The 16,378-nt window shown below is 38.7% G+C and overlaps 9 protein-coding genes across 9 annotated transcripts in view; 4 read left to right on the top strand and 5 right to left on the bottom strand.

Annotated features, from left to right (window-relative positions):
* LOC129433332 (histone H2A) overlaps window positions 1–2,470 on the top strand; it is a 29,186-nt gene extending 26,716 nt beyond the window's left edge. The window contains exon 2 of the mRNA XM_073868416.1: window positions 1,596–2,470. Within this exon, the coding sequence (XP_073724517.1) occupies window positions 1,596–2,007 (412 nt within the window). The 3' untranslated portion in view covers window positions 2,008–2,470. The remainder of the gene's footprint in view (window positions 1–1,595) is intronic.
* A 291-nt stretch (window positions 2,471–2,761) lies between these two features.
* Window positions 2,762–3,545, top strand: LOC141364250 (histone H3-like). Its single transcript, XM_073868411.1, has one exon. The coding sequence runs from the start codon at window positions 2,816–2,818 to the stop codon at window positions 3,224–3,226; it is 411 nt and encodes a 136-aa protein (XP_073724512.1). The 5' UTR covers window positions 2,762–2,815; the 3' UTR covers window positions 3,227–3,545.
* A 475-nt stretch (window positions 3,546–4,020) lies between these two features.
* LOC141364252 (histone H4) lies at window positions 4,021–4,889 on the top strand. Its single transcript, XM_073868415.1, has one exon. The coding sequence runs from the start codon at window positions 4,042–4,044 to the stop codon at window positions 4,351–4,353; it is 312 nt and encodes a 103-aa protein (XP_073724516.1). The 5' UTR covers window positions 4,021–4,041; the 3' UTR covers window positions 4,354–4,889.
* Window positions 4,890–4,987: 98 nt separating this feature from the next.
* LOC129433325 (histone H2B-like) lies at window positions 4,988–6,008 on the top strand. The gene has a single exon (XM_055191924.2). It carries the CDS (start codon window positions 5,243–5,245, stop codon window positions 5,615–5,617), a length of 375 nt encoding a protein of 124 aa, XP_055047899.1. The 5' UTR covers window positions 4,988–5,242; the 3' UTR covers window positions 5,618–6,008.
* A 3,399-nt stretch (window positions 6,009–9,407) lies between these two features.
* On the bottom strand, window positions 9,408–10,189 carry LOC129433322 (histone H2B-like). Its single transcript, XM_055191921.2, has one exon. It carries the CDS (start codon window positions 9,826–9,828, stop codon window positions 9,454–9,456), a length of 375 nt encoding a protein of 124 aa, XP_055047896.1. The 5' UTR covers window positions 9,829–10,189; the 3' UTR covers window positions 9,408–9,453.
* Window positions 10,190–10,512: 323 nt separating this feature from the next.
* On the bottom strand, window positions 10,513–11,278 carry LOC129433348 (histone H4). The gene has a single exon (XM_055191944.2). It carries the CDS (start codon window positions 11,161–11,163, stop codon window positions 10,852–10,854), a length of 312 nt encoding a protein of 103 aa, XP_055047919.1. The 5' UTR covers window positions 11,164–11,278; the 3' UTR covers window positions 10,513–10,851.
* Window positions 11,279–11,805: 527 nt separating this feature from the next.
* On the bottom strand, window positions 11,806–12,308 carry LOC129433298 (histone H3). Its single transcript, XM_055191894.2, has one exon. The coding sequence runs from the start codon at window positions 12,259–12,261 to the stop codon at window positions 11,851–11,853; it is 411 nt and encodes a 136-aa protein (XP_055047869.1). The 5' UTR covers window positions 12,262–12,308; the 3' UTR covers window positions 11,806–11,850.
* A 361-nt stretch (window positions 12,309–12,669) lies between these two features.
* On the bottom strand, window positions 12,670–13,385 carry LOC129433312 (histone H2A-like). Its single transcript, XM_055191910.2, has one exon. It carries the CDS (start codon window positions 13,335–13,337, stop codon window positions 12,951–12,953), a length of 387 nt encoding a protein of 128 aa, XP_055047885.1. The 5' UTR covers window positions 13,338–13,385; the 3' UTR covers window positions 12,670–12,950.
* Window positions 13,386–13,809: 424 nt separating this feature from the next.
* On the bottom strand, window positions 13,810–14,785 carry LOC129433284 (histone H1.4-like). Its single transcript, XM_055191877.2, has one exon. It carries the CDS (start codon window positions 14,721–14,723, stop codon window positions 14,034–14,036), a length of 690 nt encoding a protein of 229 aa, XP_055047852.2. The 5' UTR covers window positions 14,724–14,785; the 3' UTR covers window positions 13,810–14,033.
* Between the last annotated feature and the right edge of the window lie 1,593 nt (window positions 14,786–16,378).

Raw genomic sequence — 16,378 nt, 5'->3', positions numbered from 1 at the left:
TAATGCTAATTTATATTTATGATATATGTGGAGATAAATAGACCTTTGATTCTTTCATGTGTCCTGACCATTACACTAGAGATTTTTAAATATCCTAGTCTATCAAATAATATCTAAAGTATATTGTTTTGTGAAGAAAAAAAACACAGCAGGCTATTATATAGTTTATTGATGAGGCGCTTTTCAACAGAAAGTGTCATTCACATGATTATTTGATACGCAGAAGCAGCGGTTAGCAATGCACTGCAAACGGAGTATGTGTGAAAGCACAACGGATGCTTGACGGACCGCACCGCATATGTACTGCAACACGCACCGCAAACGCACTGCATACGGAGTATGTGTGAAACAGGCGTTAGAGATAATGAGCTCAGCCAGGAAAAACTGTACTCTCTTTACTTCAATGCAGATTATATAAACAGGAAATATTTGTTTTTGATTATAATTAGCTTATTTAAAAGTAGACATTTCAGGCTTTCTTTGGATATGTGTATTATGTTTGTGTGACGAGTATTCGCGGAGTTTCAACTGATTTTTGTAACGTGTTTTAAGAGACAGCTGGCGGAGACAGAAATGTCTGAATGCGCACCCTGTTTATTTTCTTTATTTGACAAAAACACAAAGATCTCTTGTTATTGTGAATGTGAACTAATTAAAGAGGACCCTTCAGAGTTTCAAATGACGTCAAACACGTAAGTGTTTGATTATTAATGATGGAGTATTTTAAGTTGATTCTGCTATGATAAGGAGAAAACACGTCAAAACGCGTCCCCGCGTTTTTGGACCCCTGGGGGTTAATTGAAACAAAATGTAAAGACAACAGCAATTATTAACAACAAACAATCTGTAAGTGTATAAATACAATTAAAGACAGCATGTTTATGTGTCATAATACAGTATATGTAGTGAAACCACAGTAGCCACAAATGTACTGTCTTTTACTACAGTAACTAGCCAAGATGTTTGTCGTAAAACCAAATTAAATACAATTTGTAATGCACTGTAAGTTGTCTTGGACAAAATGTGTCTGCCACATATATTTTAATTCATGTAATGGTGCTTTATTGGGATGAGTTTTAGAAAAAAATCAACAAAATAACACAATGACAAACACTAAGGTGGAATTAAATAAGATGGGTAAAGCACTGAATATAACAGGATATTTACATTATAAAATTGACTTTAAAATATGAACATTTCAACTTCAAGTATAAATTTACATTTTAAACAGAAGCAGTTTGAAAAAAGCAGTGTACAGATCAGAGTTGCAGTTTGAGTTTGTTTGTGAATGTGTGTGACTGATAAATGAATTTTAACATCTGCATTTGATCTGCTTCTGTAGGGCTGTGAAAATATTGCATGAGCTTTGAGATTTTGTCGTTTAATTAGCATATAATATATATCTAACATACAAACAACATCAGTAAAACAAGAAGAATAAAGACAGAATAAAGGAGTGGGCGTTATCTTTTGGAGGGAAGTTCAGTGATTGGTTTAAACTTTCTACAGACTCTAACCAATCGGCGAGTGGCAAGCATGCCTAAATACTGAAAACAGCAGCGCATTGTGTTACATTATCTGCGTCTTTGTGTAAGAAAACAGCAAATTCTTCAATCGAAAATGAGCGGCAGAGGCAAAACCGGTGGTAAGACCAGAGCAAAGGCTAAGACTCGTTCTTCCAGAGCCGGGCTTCAGTTTCCCGTCGGCCGTGTTCACAGACTTCTTCGCAAGGGTAACTATGCACAACGCGTCGGTGCTGGAGCTCCAGTTTATCTCGCTGCTGTGCTCGAGTATCTTACTGCTGAGATCCTGGAGTTGGCTGGAAACGCCGCTCGTGACAACAAGAAGACTCGCATCATTCCCCGCCATTTACAGCTAGCAGTGCGTAACGACGAGGAGTTGAACAAACTCTTGGGGCGCGTGACCATCGCTCAGGGCGGTGTGTTGCCCAACATCCAGGCTGTGTTGCTGCCAAAGAAGACCGAGAAGCCCGCTAAAGCGAAGTAAAATATTCAGTTCTCCAAAACTAAACAAAAGGCTCTTTTAAGAGCCACCCACTTGAACTATAAAAGAGTGAAATTGGTTTTAGTTCATTTAAGATTGTCTGCTAGGCATTTAGATATCTTCTTTATTTAACACATCTGATTAAAATAATCAGTTCAGTAGAGATCTATATGAACTGAACGGAGTCGGTCAGATAAGAGAGAATCGCTGATCATACTAACGTTTCATTTAAGTCGTTGATTTCACTTTAACGTTAGTCTTAAAAATATAAAAATCAGTGTAAGGCCATGTTATTGTTCTTTACAGTATGTAGGATTATATTCTGTAAGAAAACTTAAAAATCCCCCGAATGTGCAATGCCGTGTTAGTTACCCACAACATTGTAGCTTTTAAAGTTTACATGCAGTGCTGCCACATGATAATACAACGTATGCCTATTAAAACAAATAAAATCGTCTGGTGAATGCGGTTATACTGGTAATTTTGTCTAATGCATTTTTATATTGGTTTAGCTTAATCTCTCCAGGACAGTAAGATATTTAACATTGAACCATTATAATAAATATTTGATGCATTAAAACCGCTTAAACTTCTGCTTTATGAAGGATTTCGAGCGGGAAACACAGCTTGTTTGAAAATAGGAGACGCGCAGTCATTGGCTAGCAATATACTTTGACGTCACGGATTAGCCAATAATTTGCGAGTACACTGTCGCCACCCTCTGAGCGCATGGTCGACTTGTCTTTAAAAACAGCCTGCAGAGAGACGCTGTGTATTCTACGTCTAAAGGCAAAGAATTTTCCTTGTAATTATGGCAAGAACAAAGCAGACCGCTCGTAAATCCACCGGAGGCAAAGCGCCCAGGAAGCAGCTCGCTACTAAAGCTGCCCGTAAGAGCGCCCCAGCCACCGGCGGTGTGAAGAAGCCTCATCGTTACAGGCCCGGTACCGTAGCGCTGAGAGAAATCCGCCGCTATCAGAAATCCACTGAGCTGTTGATCCGTAAGCTGCCTTTCCAGCGTCTGGTGAGAGAAATCGCCCAGGACTTCAAGACTGATCTGCGCTTCCAGAGCTCTGCCGTCATGGCTCTGCAGGAGTCCAGCGAAGCTTATTTGGTCGGCCTGTTTGAGGACACCAACCTGTGTGCCATCCACGCCAAGAGGGTCACAATCATGCCCAAAGACATCCAGCTGGCTCGCCGTATTCGGGGAGAGCGGGCTTAAACCTGATAGCGTCCCACACAATAAAGGCTCTTTTAAGAGCCACCACAATTCCACTGAACGAGACATTTCCCATTGTTGTTTACTTAATTACAAAGGTTTTTTGTGTGTTTTAAGGATGTGTTCTTTATAAATTTGTTAATATATGCTATTTTCTCTATCAAAGTGTGTTAGGGAAGGCATGGTGACGATTTCAAGTAATAACTTTTCAACGTAACACAGATTTTTATTTGTGAAGGTAGCATATGTGCATATTTTTTAACGTCATCAATTTACTTTTCTCCAGATTTTCAATGAGGAAATGTTGTCTAACCGGTACATAATGGCAGAAGCATCGGAAACGGAAGACTAAGATTATAAACTAAGCACTAAAATTGTTTAAAAATTAAAATTCTGTGCCTCAAAAATAAATGTATATTTTTATGTATTTATGTATATTTATTTTTACCGACAAAATGACAATTTGATATTTGAATAACTACATTATAAGCACCACGTTTATTAGAAGCATGCCCCCCACTTATTTAAAATCACTCAGCAAGCACATATGATTTCATATAATTCATATATTCATATTATCTACAATAAACAATAAAGTGTATTTTTAAAGATGTCTGTTTAGATCAGTTAATAATCGAAAGCTGAATTTCAGCTTTAAACTTTTTTTTCAGCTTTAAACTGTATGTAGCTGTTTTTACTGTGACACGTCACAAGGCACCGCCTTCATTTGTGTGTGTTTCCACTAGGTCCTGTAGACAACTGTAAAGTTTTGTTTCACTGTCGTGTTTCTCACACTTACTGATCATCAGACTGAAATCATGTCAGGAAGAGGCAAAGGCGGTAAAGGACTCGGTAAAGGAGGCGCTAAGCGTCATCGCAAGGTTTTGCGTGATAACATCCAGGGAATCACCAAACCCGCCATCCGTCGTCTCGCTCGCCGTGGTGGAGTCAAGCGTATCTCCGGTCTGATCTATGAAGAGACTCGCGGTGTGTTGAAGGTGTTTTTGGAGAACGTTATTCGTGACGCCGTCACTTATACTGAACACGCCAAGAGAAAAACCGTCACCGCCATGGATGTCGTCTATGCTCTGAAGCGTCAGGGTCGCACTCTGTACGGTTTCGGAGGTTAAGCGCTTAAACTCCACACGAACCCAAACGGCTCTTTTAAGAGCCACCCACATTATCATATTAAGAGACGAAATCTGCCCATTATTAATGTTTTGTGCGTGCTGATCCCTAGGTTGAATAGTTTAGCTAAAGTCGATGTGACCCGATCAGACTTCTTTGTTCTCAGTTTCAACCCCCCTGTCCGGTTACGTATGTCGATTAATTATTATAATGTTTATCAGACTTATTTAGAGTGTTGATAACGAATTTCCCTAGACGATTCCACTCAGAGCTCCAGATTAGAAATTAACGGTCATGTAGGTACCTTAATTTGGTCGTCTCATTGCGCTGGACTTTACATTTTGTTTCTAAATGAGAACTTGTATAGCGCGCTACTTGGAAATGTATATTGTTTTTTTTTTAGTCGTCTTCATTGACTCGCCAAATACAAGTTTTTAATTTAACTAAATTGACAGCTAACATAAGGATTAACAAACGCCATCTCTTTAACGATAACATTGTTCTCAAAATCGTTGCTTTCAAGCCTTTACCTAACAAGATCTTGCTTGTATTCCTTTAATAAACGATTTCCTGCAAAATAAATAACTATATAATAACTATATTTCAGAGAAATTGTATTTTAAAAAGAGCGGGAAAGTAAAACCGCACTACAATACATGATTGCATTAAATTCAAACATTAGGCTGTGGGTGGGGCTACGGTCTTAGCCACTTTGATTGGCTCTCTCACGTCTTAGCCACACCAATGAAATCCATTCATGATGTTTGTCCAATGAAGACAACCAATCAGCACCGTAAGCCTGTTGTCTTTGAAAATTAGCATGGACAGAGAATAAATACTTCTTAACCCGAGCAGCTCGTTACACACTTTGTTGTTCTTTCTTGAGAAATCATGCCTGAGCCAGCAAAGTCCGCACCTAAGAAGGGGTCCAAGAAGGCCGTAACTAAAGCAGCCGGAAAGGGCGGCAAGAAGCGCAAGAGGTCCAGGAAGGAGAGCTATGCTATCTACGTCTACAAGGTCCTGAAGCAGGTACATCCTGACACCGGGATTTCCTCTAAGGCCATGGGGATCATGAACTCTTTCGTCAATGATATTTTCGAGCGTATCGCCGGTGAGTCCTCTCGTCTCGCTCACTACAACAAGCGCTCCACCATCACATCGAGAGAGATCCAGACCGCCGTGCGTCTACTGCTGCCCGGTGAACTCGCCAAACACGCCGTGTCTGAGGGAACAAAGGCCGTCACCAAGTACACCAGCTCCAAATAAATCTGTTGAAGCTTTCAACACCACAAAGACTCTTTTAAGAGCCACCCACTCTATCAGATAAAAGAGCATCCAAATTAATTGTGTGTTTAAAATGAGTGCTGTTTCTTTAAATAAGATTTCATAAATCAAGATTCAAGTCGGCTAACTTAAACTGACTAGAATACATTTTATAATACTGGGTGATTGCGATCACATGCTATTTTATGTGAAGCTGCTTTGGTACGAACAACTGTAAAGTGCTATATAAAGTTGAATTGAATTAAATTACTACTGAAGTGTGCAGCTCCAGTATTTTGTATGTTTGGTCATAAAAATGACATTGTTTCTGTCATAACTGAATGGTATACAATTCAAAAATGTATATAGCGATGTAGAGTCACAGTCACAGAAATTGCCACGATTGTTTCACGATGGTAATCTTTCGTCTGGGACAGCCCAAAATCGTGCAATGTATCTCAGGTGGTTTGTAAGGGCTGAGTGAATAAATGTGGATGAGTTGTGTTGGTTAGAGCACAATAGAAAGCATTATTCTGGAATAAATATTTTTAAATAATTCAATGGGCCTTTCTCAATTACACAATTTTATGTTACGACCAGCTCGTTTAAAGCCGCAACACAGAAGAGGAATCACACAAACCATATAATTAATGTGAATTTTATTACATTAAACATATGCCACAACCAATAATAATAAACAAATGTCTAGGGGAAAAAGGAAAACAAAATAATACAAATTACTATAACAAAATCGGGACGCTACATGTGAAAGAAACCCATAAGAATGAGCCACTCGAGAGGAAAACTTCCCCCAAGAGTGCCTGCCTCCAAATAAACACACAGCACTTTTATATTCTTTAGCTAACTATCCATTAGCGTGGGCAAAGCCAATCAGGAACTCCCATGGAATCAGGAAGTAACTCAGGGTCGTCACATTCCGCTTATACAATGGTTACCTCACAATAAGACATAGTTCAGATGTTTAATTTTAAGACATTTGACAGGTCAGGTGTGCGTTTATAAAAAAATAGTGAATACCCGTGTAGCATTTCTAAACAATTAAGATTAAAGCATTCAACAGCTCTATGATATAAACAACATACAGGTTAAGAACAACATGAGAGTAAATGATGACAGAATTTAATTTCTATCCCTTTAATACTGTTCTGTACACACACAGTTCAGTAATTTACTGTGACTGTATTATTTAAGCAAATTAATGGCTGAATAATGAAAGCAATGACAACTGAAATGACATTATATGCTTCATCCATGAATTTAAACGTCTCTGGTTAGATACAGAAGCTTACATTGGTGGAACATTTGAATCAATATTAAATTATGATACAATTTTTACCATTCAGTAATCTAACTATTAAGGAGTTCCTCCCTAAAAGACAATACAGCAACAAAGTGCAACATAAACATCTAGAAGTTTATTTATCAGCTCATAGCAGAGCTCTTTTGTTTATCACTCAAAGTTTCAGTTTCTTAGCATTGCTTGGATAAAGACCTGGGAAATGCTAGGCATGTGATGTTCATTTGTATCTTCAGGAACTGTTTTCCAAACTGACAAAAAGTTGCATATTAACACTCAGGGGCAGACGGCAGCGTGGACGCCACAACCTTTTTATTTTTCAATCACTGCTCAAAGAGACTTAGATTACTCTGCTGATTTTGGAAATACAGATATGAATTAAACATCATTTACAACGTTAAAGTGTCTAGGAGAAGTACAGTCCTTCTTGGGACATCTAAAACCTTGTTTATTTGAATCGCATCTGTCTCTACACTGTGCACTAAGTACATTACATCTTTGCATGTCCAGACACGAGGCATTCCTATGTGCTTCTTTCAAAAAACACAAGGCAACGGAGTAATCGCGTCTGTAAACAAACACAAAGTATTGATAAGTTGACCACGGTCATCCCTTAGAATATATTTCCTTACTAAAAACTAGTATTTGTAGTTACACCACAGTTACCACAAATTTACCATCGTCTCATTACAGTTTTGGTTATAAAGGTTGTTTATATAAGTATACAGACATGAATTCTCAAAATCTGCCTTGACCCTTATTAGTTTGAATGATATTTTTTGCTATAATTTAAAATAAACACAGACAAAACAAGTACATTTTCCTATTACATGCCTGCTTGAAAGGCTCATTATGCAGCTCATTATGCAAGTCTTTGTTTCCTGAGGTGTCAATCACAGATTATTCAGAAGCTTTTACACCTCCTCGCATATGGCCTTTGTCAGAAAAAAGTGTTTCAGAAATGTTAAATCAATGTATTGTTTTATGTGAATGAGTAGGCAGAATGATTTTCACATCATTTGGAAAAAAACAACTCTAGACTACAAGATCCTGTTTTGAAAAGTCTTGTGAAAACATGCTTAGTATGGGTTTTGTGGACTTATATCAGTGACTTAAAAACCATGCATAAACATTTTTCTCTCAAAAATACAAACATGTACATACATGGTGCTCACATTATATTGTAGCCCAGTTTGTGCTGAACACAGTGTTATGAGACTTTTGGCATTAATATGTTTTTAAGTAACTGAAAACAGCACAAGGTCAAAACTTCTCAAGACCCCAGAGGTTCAAATTTACATGTACAAAAACCTACATTTTAGTGATGGGCGATTTCGAAACACTGCTTCATGAGGCTTCGAAACATTTACAAATCTTTTGTTTCGAATCATTGGTTCGGAGCGTTTTTTAAACTGGCCAAAGTCACGTGATTTTAGCAAACGAGGCTTCATTACGTCATAACTGTTTTGAAACCTTTCGAAAATCCGACGATTCACCACTAGGGGAGTTGATCACAAATGACCAGTGTCTGATATGGTTAGGTAAATTCGGGTCCGTTTTATCATGCAAATTCATAAAACATTCATCCTTCTAACGAATAACACTACCATTTTTTCTACATTTTGTTTATAGACAGATTTAATGACAAAAATGTACATAATTAAAAAGGGAGTTTGTTTTAATGGTTTGTTTGCCATGGATAAAACTAAAACACAGAATACACTTTTAATTATGTTTTAATTAAATTAAATAATGTATTTTTTAACATATTTTTAGAACAATTTTGCCATTATTTTGTAAAATGTTTGGACAGATCTAGCTGCTTTTACACTATTTTGACTAGCAGGTGTCGCCAGCGTGTGTGGTGTTTCGAACGCTTCAGAAAAACTGAATCAATTTGCGAAGCGATTGGTTGAATTGATTCGAAGCTTTGAAAAGCTGCATTTCTCCCATTGCTACTGCATTTGATACTTATTTAGATTTTTATTTTATTGTACACTACTTTGTTATTAACATTTTGTCCAAGTCTCAAAAAATTCTTTCTTTTAGCACAACATTCCTCATTGAAGCATTAGGGGGTTGGGTCTTTATCTCATCATGTGTGACTCACATTAATATTCATGACCATTGACAATCCCTTGAATATTGCTTTTACATAACAAAAACAACCATTAGAAAAATCATGCTTTAATAAAACAGCAGCACTACATAACATTAAAAATTGTAAAATAAAACAATAACAATTGTCCAATATCATGTTCAACTAATTTGGGTCAGCCCTGTAACAATGAGGTTAACTTTTTACACTATAAAAAAATGGATGACCCTTTATATTATTTAAGCACATAATGAAAACATTAACCAACAAGAGTCATGACCTACACACAACAACCCATTGTTCAATTCTGAATGAAAACATTAAAACACGCTTTAAATCAATTGAAGCAAACTGGATGCTCTCTAGTTGATAAAGTGGGTGGCTCTTAAAAGAGCCTTTGGGGTGTTGAAAGCTTCAACAGATTTATTTGGAGCTGGTGTACTTGGTGACGGCCTTTGTTCCCTCAGAAACGGCGTGTTTGGCGAGTTCACCGGGCAACAGCAGACGCACGGCGGTCTGGATCTCTCTCGATGTGATGGTGGAGCGCTTGTTGTAGTGAGCGAGACGAGAGGACTCACCGGCGATACGCTCGAAAATATCATTGACGAAAGAGTTCATGATCCCCATGGCCTTAGAGGAAATCCCGGTGTCAGGATGAACCTGCTTCAAGACCTTGTAGACGTAGATAGCGTAGCTCTCCTTCCTGGATCTCTTGCGCTTCTTGCCGCCCTTTACGGCGGTTTTAGTAACGGCCTTCTTGGACCCCTTCTTAGGTGCGGACTTCGCTGGCTCAGGCATGATTTCTCAAGAAAGAACAACAAAGTGTGTAACGATCTGCTCTGGTGACGAAGTATTTATTCTCTGTTTATGCTAATTTTCAAAGACTAAAGGCTTACGGTGCTGATTGGATGTCTCCATTGGACAAGCACCATGAATGGATTTTATTGGTGTGGCTAAGACGTGAGCGGGCCAATCAAAGTGGCTAAGACGGTAGCCCCACCCACAGCCTAATGTTTGAATTTAATGCAATCATGTATTGTAGTGCGGTTTTACTTTCCCGCTCTTTTTAAAATACAATTTCTCTGAAATATAGTTCCTTTGGAAATAGAGTGCGCAAATTTAAGGCACACTTTAGTTATTTATTTTGCAGGAAATCGTTTATTAAAGGAATACAAGCAAGATCTTGTTACGTAAAGGCTTGAAAGCAACGCTTTTGAGAACAATGTTATCGTTAAAGAGATGGCGTTTGTTAATCCTTATGTTAGCTGTCAATTTAGTTAAATTAAAAACTTGTATTTGGCGAGTCAATGAAGACGACTAAAAAAAAGAGACAATATACATTTCACTTTTCCGTTTATTTAGCAGGTAAACGTTTATTAAACGAATACAAGCAAATAGCCCAATACAAGAAGAGTTTTTGAGAAGAATTGCGTTTAAATAAATTTCACACAGCAACCCTTTATAACAATTAAACCAAACTGAATGCTCATTTATCTGATAAAGTGGCATAAAAATAAAGATGTTATTAAGTTTTAAGATTTCTATTATAAAGAGTATGTACGTTTACAACCCACTTAAATTATACCTTTCTATTTGGGCAGTACGTGAAGACTCATTTAGAAACAAACACGAAAGCAAAGCGCTTCAATACCACCAAATTAACCTACCTGTATTTATCGAGTTATTTAAATCAAACAATCAGCATATCGCAAAGACCATTTCCAGCAACACAAACAGTAATACTGCATAGATTTAGCCTCTTAATGTGATAATGTGGGTGGCTCTTAAAAGAGCCGTTTGGGTTTGTGTGGATTTTGGCGTTTAGCCTCCGAAACCGTACAGAGTGCGACCCTGACGCTTCAGAGCATAAACGACATCCATGGCGGTGACGGTCTTTCTCTTGGCGTGTTCAGTGTAGGTGACGGCGTCACGAATAACGTTCTCCAAAAACACCTTCAACACACCTCGAGTCTCCTCATAGATCAGACCGGAGATACGCTTGACACCCCCACGACGAGCGAGACGACGAATGGCGGGTTTGGTGATTCCCTGGATGTTATCACGCAAAACTTTGCGATGACGCTTAGCGCCTCCTTTGCCGAGTCCTTTACCGCCTTTGCCTCTTCCTGACATGATTTCAATCTGCAAAACAGAGAATGTGAGAGTAACACAGAAGTGAAACAGGACTTTAAAGCTGCCTACAGGACCTAGTGGAAACACGCAGAAATGAAGGCGGCGCTTTGTGACGCTTCACAGTAAAAGCACAGACCTACCTACATTGTTGTTGTTGTTTTTTTAGTTTTAACTGAAATTTAGTTTTAATCGATTATTGTCTGTTCTGATTAGACAACTTTTAAACGTTTATTTTAGAAAATTATATACAGCTGTGCTTGCTGAGTGCCTCTTAATATAATTAAGTGGTGTGCATTCTTTTAATAAACCTAGGTCATATAACGTAGATGTTAATAAAATATGTCTTCTATTATTTTACATTTAAAACATGAAATAAAAATTTCTAAAGCAATTATGTTTATACATGTCTTAATCTTGAGATGATCAGTAAAATATTAGAACTGCAAACTACCTTTCTGGAAAAGGTAGATCTTGGAAGGAAATCTGGGAAATCACACTTTGATTTGTGGAAAAACAATTTCAAATTGTTTACCGCCCCTTCACTTTCAGAGGGATTAAACTTTTTTACAAAACATACAAAGAAACACAGTGACGTGAATGTGATTAAATAAACTGAGAAATTTCTCGTTCGGTGGAATTGTGGTGGCTCTTAAAAGAGCCTTTGGGTTTGACGGTGAAGTATTGAGTTTAGGCGCGTTCACCACGAATGCGGCGAGCCAGCTGGATGTCTTTGGGCATGATGGTGACCCTCTTGGCGTGGATGGCGCAGAGGTTGGTGTCCTCAAACAGGCCGACCAGATAAGCTTCGCTGGACTCCTGCAGGGCCATGACGGCGGAGCTCTGGAAGCGCAGATCAGTCTTGAAGTCCTGGGCGATTTCTCTCACCAGACGCTGGAAAGGCAGCTTACGGATCAACAGCTCAGTGGATTTCTGATAGCGGCGGATTTCTCTCAGCGCTACGGTACCGGGCCTGTAACGATGAGGTTTCTTCACACCGCCGGTGGCTGGGGCGCTCTTACGGGCTGCTTTAGTAGCGAGCTGCTTCCTGGGCGCTTTACCTCCGGTGGATTTACGAGCGGTCTGCTTTGTTCTTGCCATGACTGAAGTCAAAAGTCTTCTCCGTACGATACGATGTGTGCAGAACTGCTCTCTGCAGGCTGCTTTTAAAGACTGGTAGACCACGAGCTCAGAGGGCGGCGACAATGTACTGGCATGTGAGTGGCTAATGTGTGACATCGTCAAAAACAACTGGCCAATGGCTGTGCGTCTCTTATTTTCAAACAAGAAAGCGATTTCAGTTTCCCGCTCGACGTCCTTTGTCTTGTTTATCCTTACATAAAAGCAGTGCTACAAGATGTATTTTCATGTGTTCTGTTTAATACAGCAGATTGATTATAATGGTTAAGAATTAAATAAATACAATGTTGTTCAATAATTTAATTAAAAATAATAATAATTTAAGACCAACCATAAAATATAATATTCTAGTAATGTACTACCACTGTACGTAAGACTGGAGACAAAGAGTTTGGTTATCCCATAAAATAGTCCTACAGAGTATAACATTGAATATGACATTAAAATTGTCTGATTGAGAACATGTCAGAGACTAGTAAAATTATAAATAGAAACTTATGTATTCAATCTGAGATTTCATGATAATTGGCTTATTTCAGAGTATATTTTTACTGTAAACAGAACAAACAAGAAAAAGATTTCACTCCTCTATAGCTGAAGTGGGTGGCTCTTAAAAGAGCCTTTTATTTAGTTTTGGAGAACTGGGTAGTTTACTTTGCTTTAGCGGGCTTCTCGGTCTTCTTTGGCAACAACACAGCCTGGATGTTGGGCAACACACCGCCCTGAGCGATGGTCACGCGACCCAAGAGTTTGTTCAACTCCTCGTCGTTACGCACTGCCAGCTGTAAATGGCGGGGAATGATGCGAGTCTTCTTGTTGTCACGAGCGGCGTTTCCGGCCAACTCCAGGATCTCAGCAGTAAGATACTCGAGCACAGCGGCGAGATAAACTGGAGCTCCAGCACCGACGCGCTCTGCATAGTTACCCTTGCGAAGAAGTCTGTGAACACGACCGACGGGAAACTGAAGTCCGGCTCTGGATGAACGAGTCTTAGCCTTCGCTCTGGCCTTGCCACCGGTTTTACCTCTGCCGCTCATTTTCGGTTGAAGTTTTTGTTGCTTTCTAGAAGAAGATAAAAATATTGTGAGTCAATGCGCTGCTGGTTTCAGTATTTAGGCACGCTTGCCACTCGCCGATTGGTTAGAGTCTGTAGAAAGTTTAAACCAATCACTGAACTTCCCTCCAAAAACAACGTCCACCCCTTTTTCTCTGCCTTGTTTTATAATTTCTATTTTAGATTATTTTAATGTAACATCTATATCTATATATGTATGTCTTATTTATGTGGATGTATCAGATGACTTTTTGGTCAAAAGTGATTTGCAGTGCATTTCAAAGTATAACCTGGTATGTCTGGGGACACTTTAACTTACAGAAACAGTTAAGGTTTAATAGTATAACGATTGTTAAAAAAATAAGCTCCGCTGCACGTTCCGCTTGAATCGGTTATCTTTGGTGAGCTGGCGTTTCCAATTTAGAAACTTTAGACATTTAAAGCGAGTATTTTATTCTGAAGCGACTTAGTGTGATGTATAAAATATAGATAGCGACTAAACAGGTTTGTTTTGCCAAGTTTCTAGTGAATACAACACTATACAGTCGTACAACACTGGTCAAATTTATATTCTAGCTATAATCAATTACAGGTAACATTGAAACATTGCTCTTTCATGATCTGGTGAATGGCTCTTAAAAGAGCCTTTGGGTTGTATAAAAAAAAACAAAGAGTTGCTTTATTTCTTCTTGGGCGCTGCCTTTTTAGGCTTAGCTGCTTTGGGCTTTGTCGTCTTGGGTTTAGCAGCCTTTGCTTTTTTGGGGCTCTTCGCTGCTTTCTTAGGAGCCGCTGGCTTCTTTGCTTTCTTGGGGCTCTTTGTTGCCTTTTTAGCGGCGGTGGCGGCTGGCTTCTTCGCTGCTTTCTTGGGTGATTTCTTAGCGGCGGTCTTCTTTGTCGCTGCAGTCTTGGGCTTCTTGGCAGCGGCGGGTTTCTTGGCTGCGGCCTTCTTTGCTTTAGGTGCGGCTTTCTTCGCTGGTTTTGCCTTGGTCTCTGCCTGCTTTTTGTTGAGTTTGAAAGAGCCGGAAGCGCCGGTGCCTTTGGTCTGGACTAGAGTGCCTTTAGTAACCAAATTCTTGATGGCGATCTTGACGCGGGCGTTTTTCTTCTCCACGTCGTAGCCACCGGCGGCGAGCGCTTTCTTCAGGGCGGCGAGAGAGACGCCGTTCCTCTCCTTGGATGCCGAAACAGCTTTGACGATGAGGTCACCCACACTTGGTCCCGTTTTCTTGGCTTTAGCGGCGGATTTCTTCTTGGGTGCTTTGGCCGGCGCGGCGGCAGCAACTGGAGCGGTTTCAGCCATTTCTCTAAGCGAATCTGTCATGCAGTCAACACGAGAATCAGTAATGCAGAGCTTTAGCGCGAGGCGCATTTACACGACACATGAGAACCATATAGACTCATCCTGTCCAGCTCGGTGTCAGTGCGCCTCCACGAGCCGCTGGCGTGTGTTTTCTTCTCTAACATTTACAATAAAACTGGAGTATTAAAACACACTGGCGCAAAAAGGACAATGTGAACATAGAGCAGAGGTCCAGAGCTATATATTAAAACTAAAACATGCGTGAACGAAACGTTTATTTTGGCATATTTAGATAAAATACAAGATCAACATCAGCTGCTGGATAATGCTACTTATGGTTTTCATGAGTTTTTATCGTTTAATATTTATTGAAAAGTCGAGCGCGTCTTCTGTGTTTTTAACAGACACTTTGTTAAATCACTTGAATTAAATGAACATCACTGAATGACTTGTGAAGTGTTATATAAAGTAGTTGTTTTGATCATCTTGAAGCACACGCGCCATCCAGAGGCTTCCTGTTTCTTTGTGTCAGCATTTACGTTTAGAAGTTGACAAAATAGTATAATAGCCTATTATATTTTCCGAACTCATGGATGTCTTGCTTTTGTGTATTTAATACTGTGTATAATGTTTTTATTATATCCCCACTGTTTCTACGGTAAACAGGGCAATGACGATTTAATAAAATCTATGGTCAGCATAGATCTGTCGGCACGTCACAAAAAGACGAACAGGGGAACTGAACTGATCTTATAATTTTGGAAATATAGGTGCAGACAGCGTGTTTATTGAACACATGCATTACCTGTGGCCTGTATCATGAAGATTGTTAAACAAACACAGGCTACAGTATTAGTTTAGACTTCATAAAACTTAATGGGATCAGACTTTGATATGCACATAAATGAGTGATGACACCGAACAACCAATCACGTTCAATGTGAATATTATTAATAATATTATTTTTCAATAAACATGAGCAAATATACAAACATGTAATATTTGTATAGTATGTTTTTGAGAGAGCTGTTTTGGATTAAATTGGCTGATTTGTTACAGTAACACATCTAAACCTCAAGTAAACATAACATTAATCACAATATAAATACAATATCAAGGGGAATCATTAACAATTATTCATTTTTATTGCGTGGCTCTTTAAAAAAATATCTATCCATATGAATTCCTTCATAACAGAATGGAGGTTAAATGACGAATCATGGCTGAATAGATGTGTGGATCTATTTATTAAACAGATGTACAAACGTAAGTGTTTATTTGTGGCAGAGATGTGTGTTTTGCTTGTGTCAAAAATATGAGCAATCTAAATAAATTATTGTTTGAATGATTACGTCAAAACCAAAATGTGTTTTCCCTACTAAAGTCTTTTTTACACTTAAGTAGTTATACAGAGAAAGTGCAGATAGTGAATATTTAGTGAAAGCTTCAGGGTTAATAGTAAATTTTCTGAACTTTGTCATAGCTGGACTATTTTTTTTATTATTTAAAGAGGCTGAATATTCCTGCTATCCTGTAACCAGCATATTTGGGCCTGCACAAAGTTTTATAACACTGATCCCAATACAGTAGGCCTACATGGGTCCATAAAGCAGATTGGCCATAATGGTTGTTGTTTTTGGTTTGAAAAAATGTCTTGTGCAAATTATGAAAGATACTGACAACCGCAATTGTTAAATCATGTAAGAATAAAGAGTCAATTGTTT

Source organism: Misgurnus anguillicaudatus, chromosome 6 (assembly GCF_027580225.2).
Source record: "Misgurnus anguillicaudatus chromosome 6, ASM2758022v2, whole genome shotgun sequence".
NCBI lineage: Eukaryota > Metazoa > Chordata > Actinopteri > Cypriniformes > Cobitidae > Misgurnus > Misgurnus anguillicaudatus.
The sequence above is the reverse complement of the archived record's forward strand: the minus strand, read 5'-3'. Positions and strand labels throughout refer to the sequence as shown.

Coding starts and splice junctions, on each gene's coding strand:
- LOC141364250 (XM_073868411.1), top strand. CDS start 2,816: ATGGCAAGAACAAAGCAGACCGCTCGTAAATCCACCGGAGGCAAAGCG.
- LOC141364252 (XM_073868415.1), top strand. CDS start 4,042: ATGTCAGGAAGAGGCAAAGGCGGTAAAGGACTCGGTAAAGGAGGCGCT.
- LOC129433325 (XM_055191924.2), top strand. CDS start 5,243: ATGCCTGAGCCAGCAAAGTCCGCACCTAAGAAGGGGTCCAAGAAGGCC.
- LOC129433322 (XM_055191921.2), bottom strand. CDS start 9,828: ATGCCTGAGCCAGCGAAGTCCGCACCTAAGAAGGGGTCCAAGAAGGCC.
- LOC129433348 (XM_055191944.2), bottom strand. CDS start 11,163: ATGTCAGGAAGAGGCAAAGGCGGTAAAGGACTCGGCAAAGGAGGCGCT.
- LOC129433298 (XM_055191894.2), bottom strand. CDS start 12,261: ATGGCAAGAACAAAGCAGACCGCTCGTAAATCCACCGGAGGTAAAGCG.
- LOC129433312 (XM_055191910.2), bottom strand. CDS start 13,337: ATGAGCGGCAGAGGTAAAACCGGTGGCAAGGCCAGAGCGAAGGCTAAG.
- LOC129433284 (XM_055191877.2), bottom strand. CDS start 14,723: ATGCGCCTCGCGCTAAAGCTCTGCATTACTGATTCTCGTGTTGACTGC.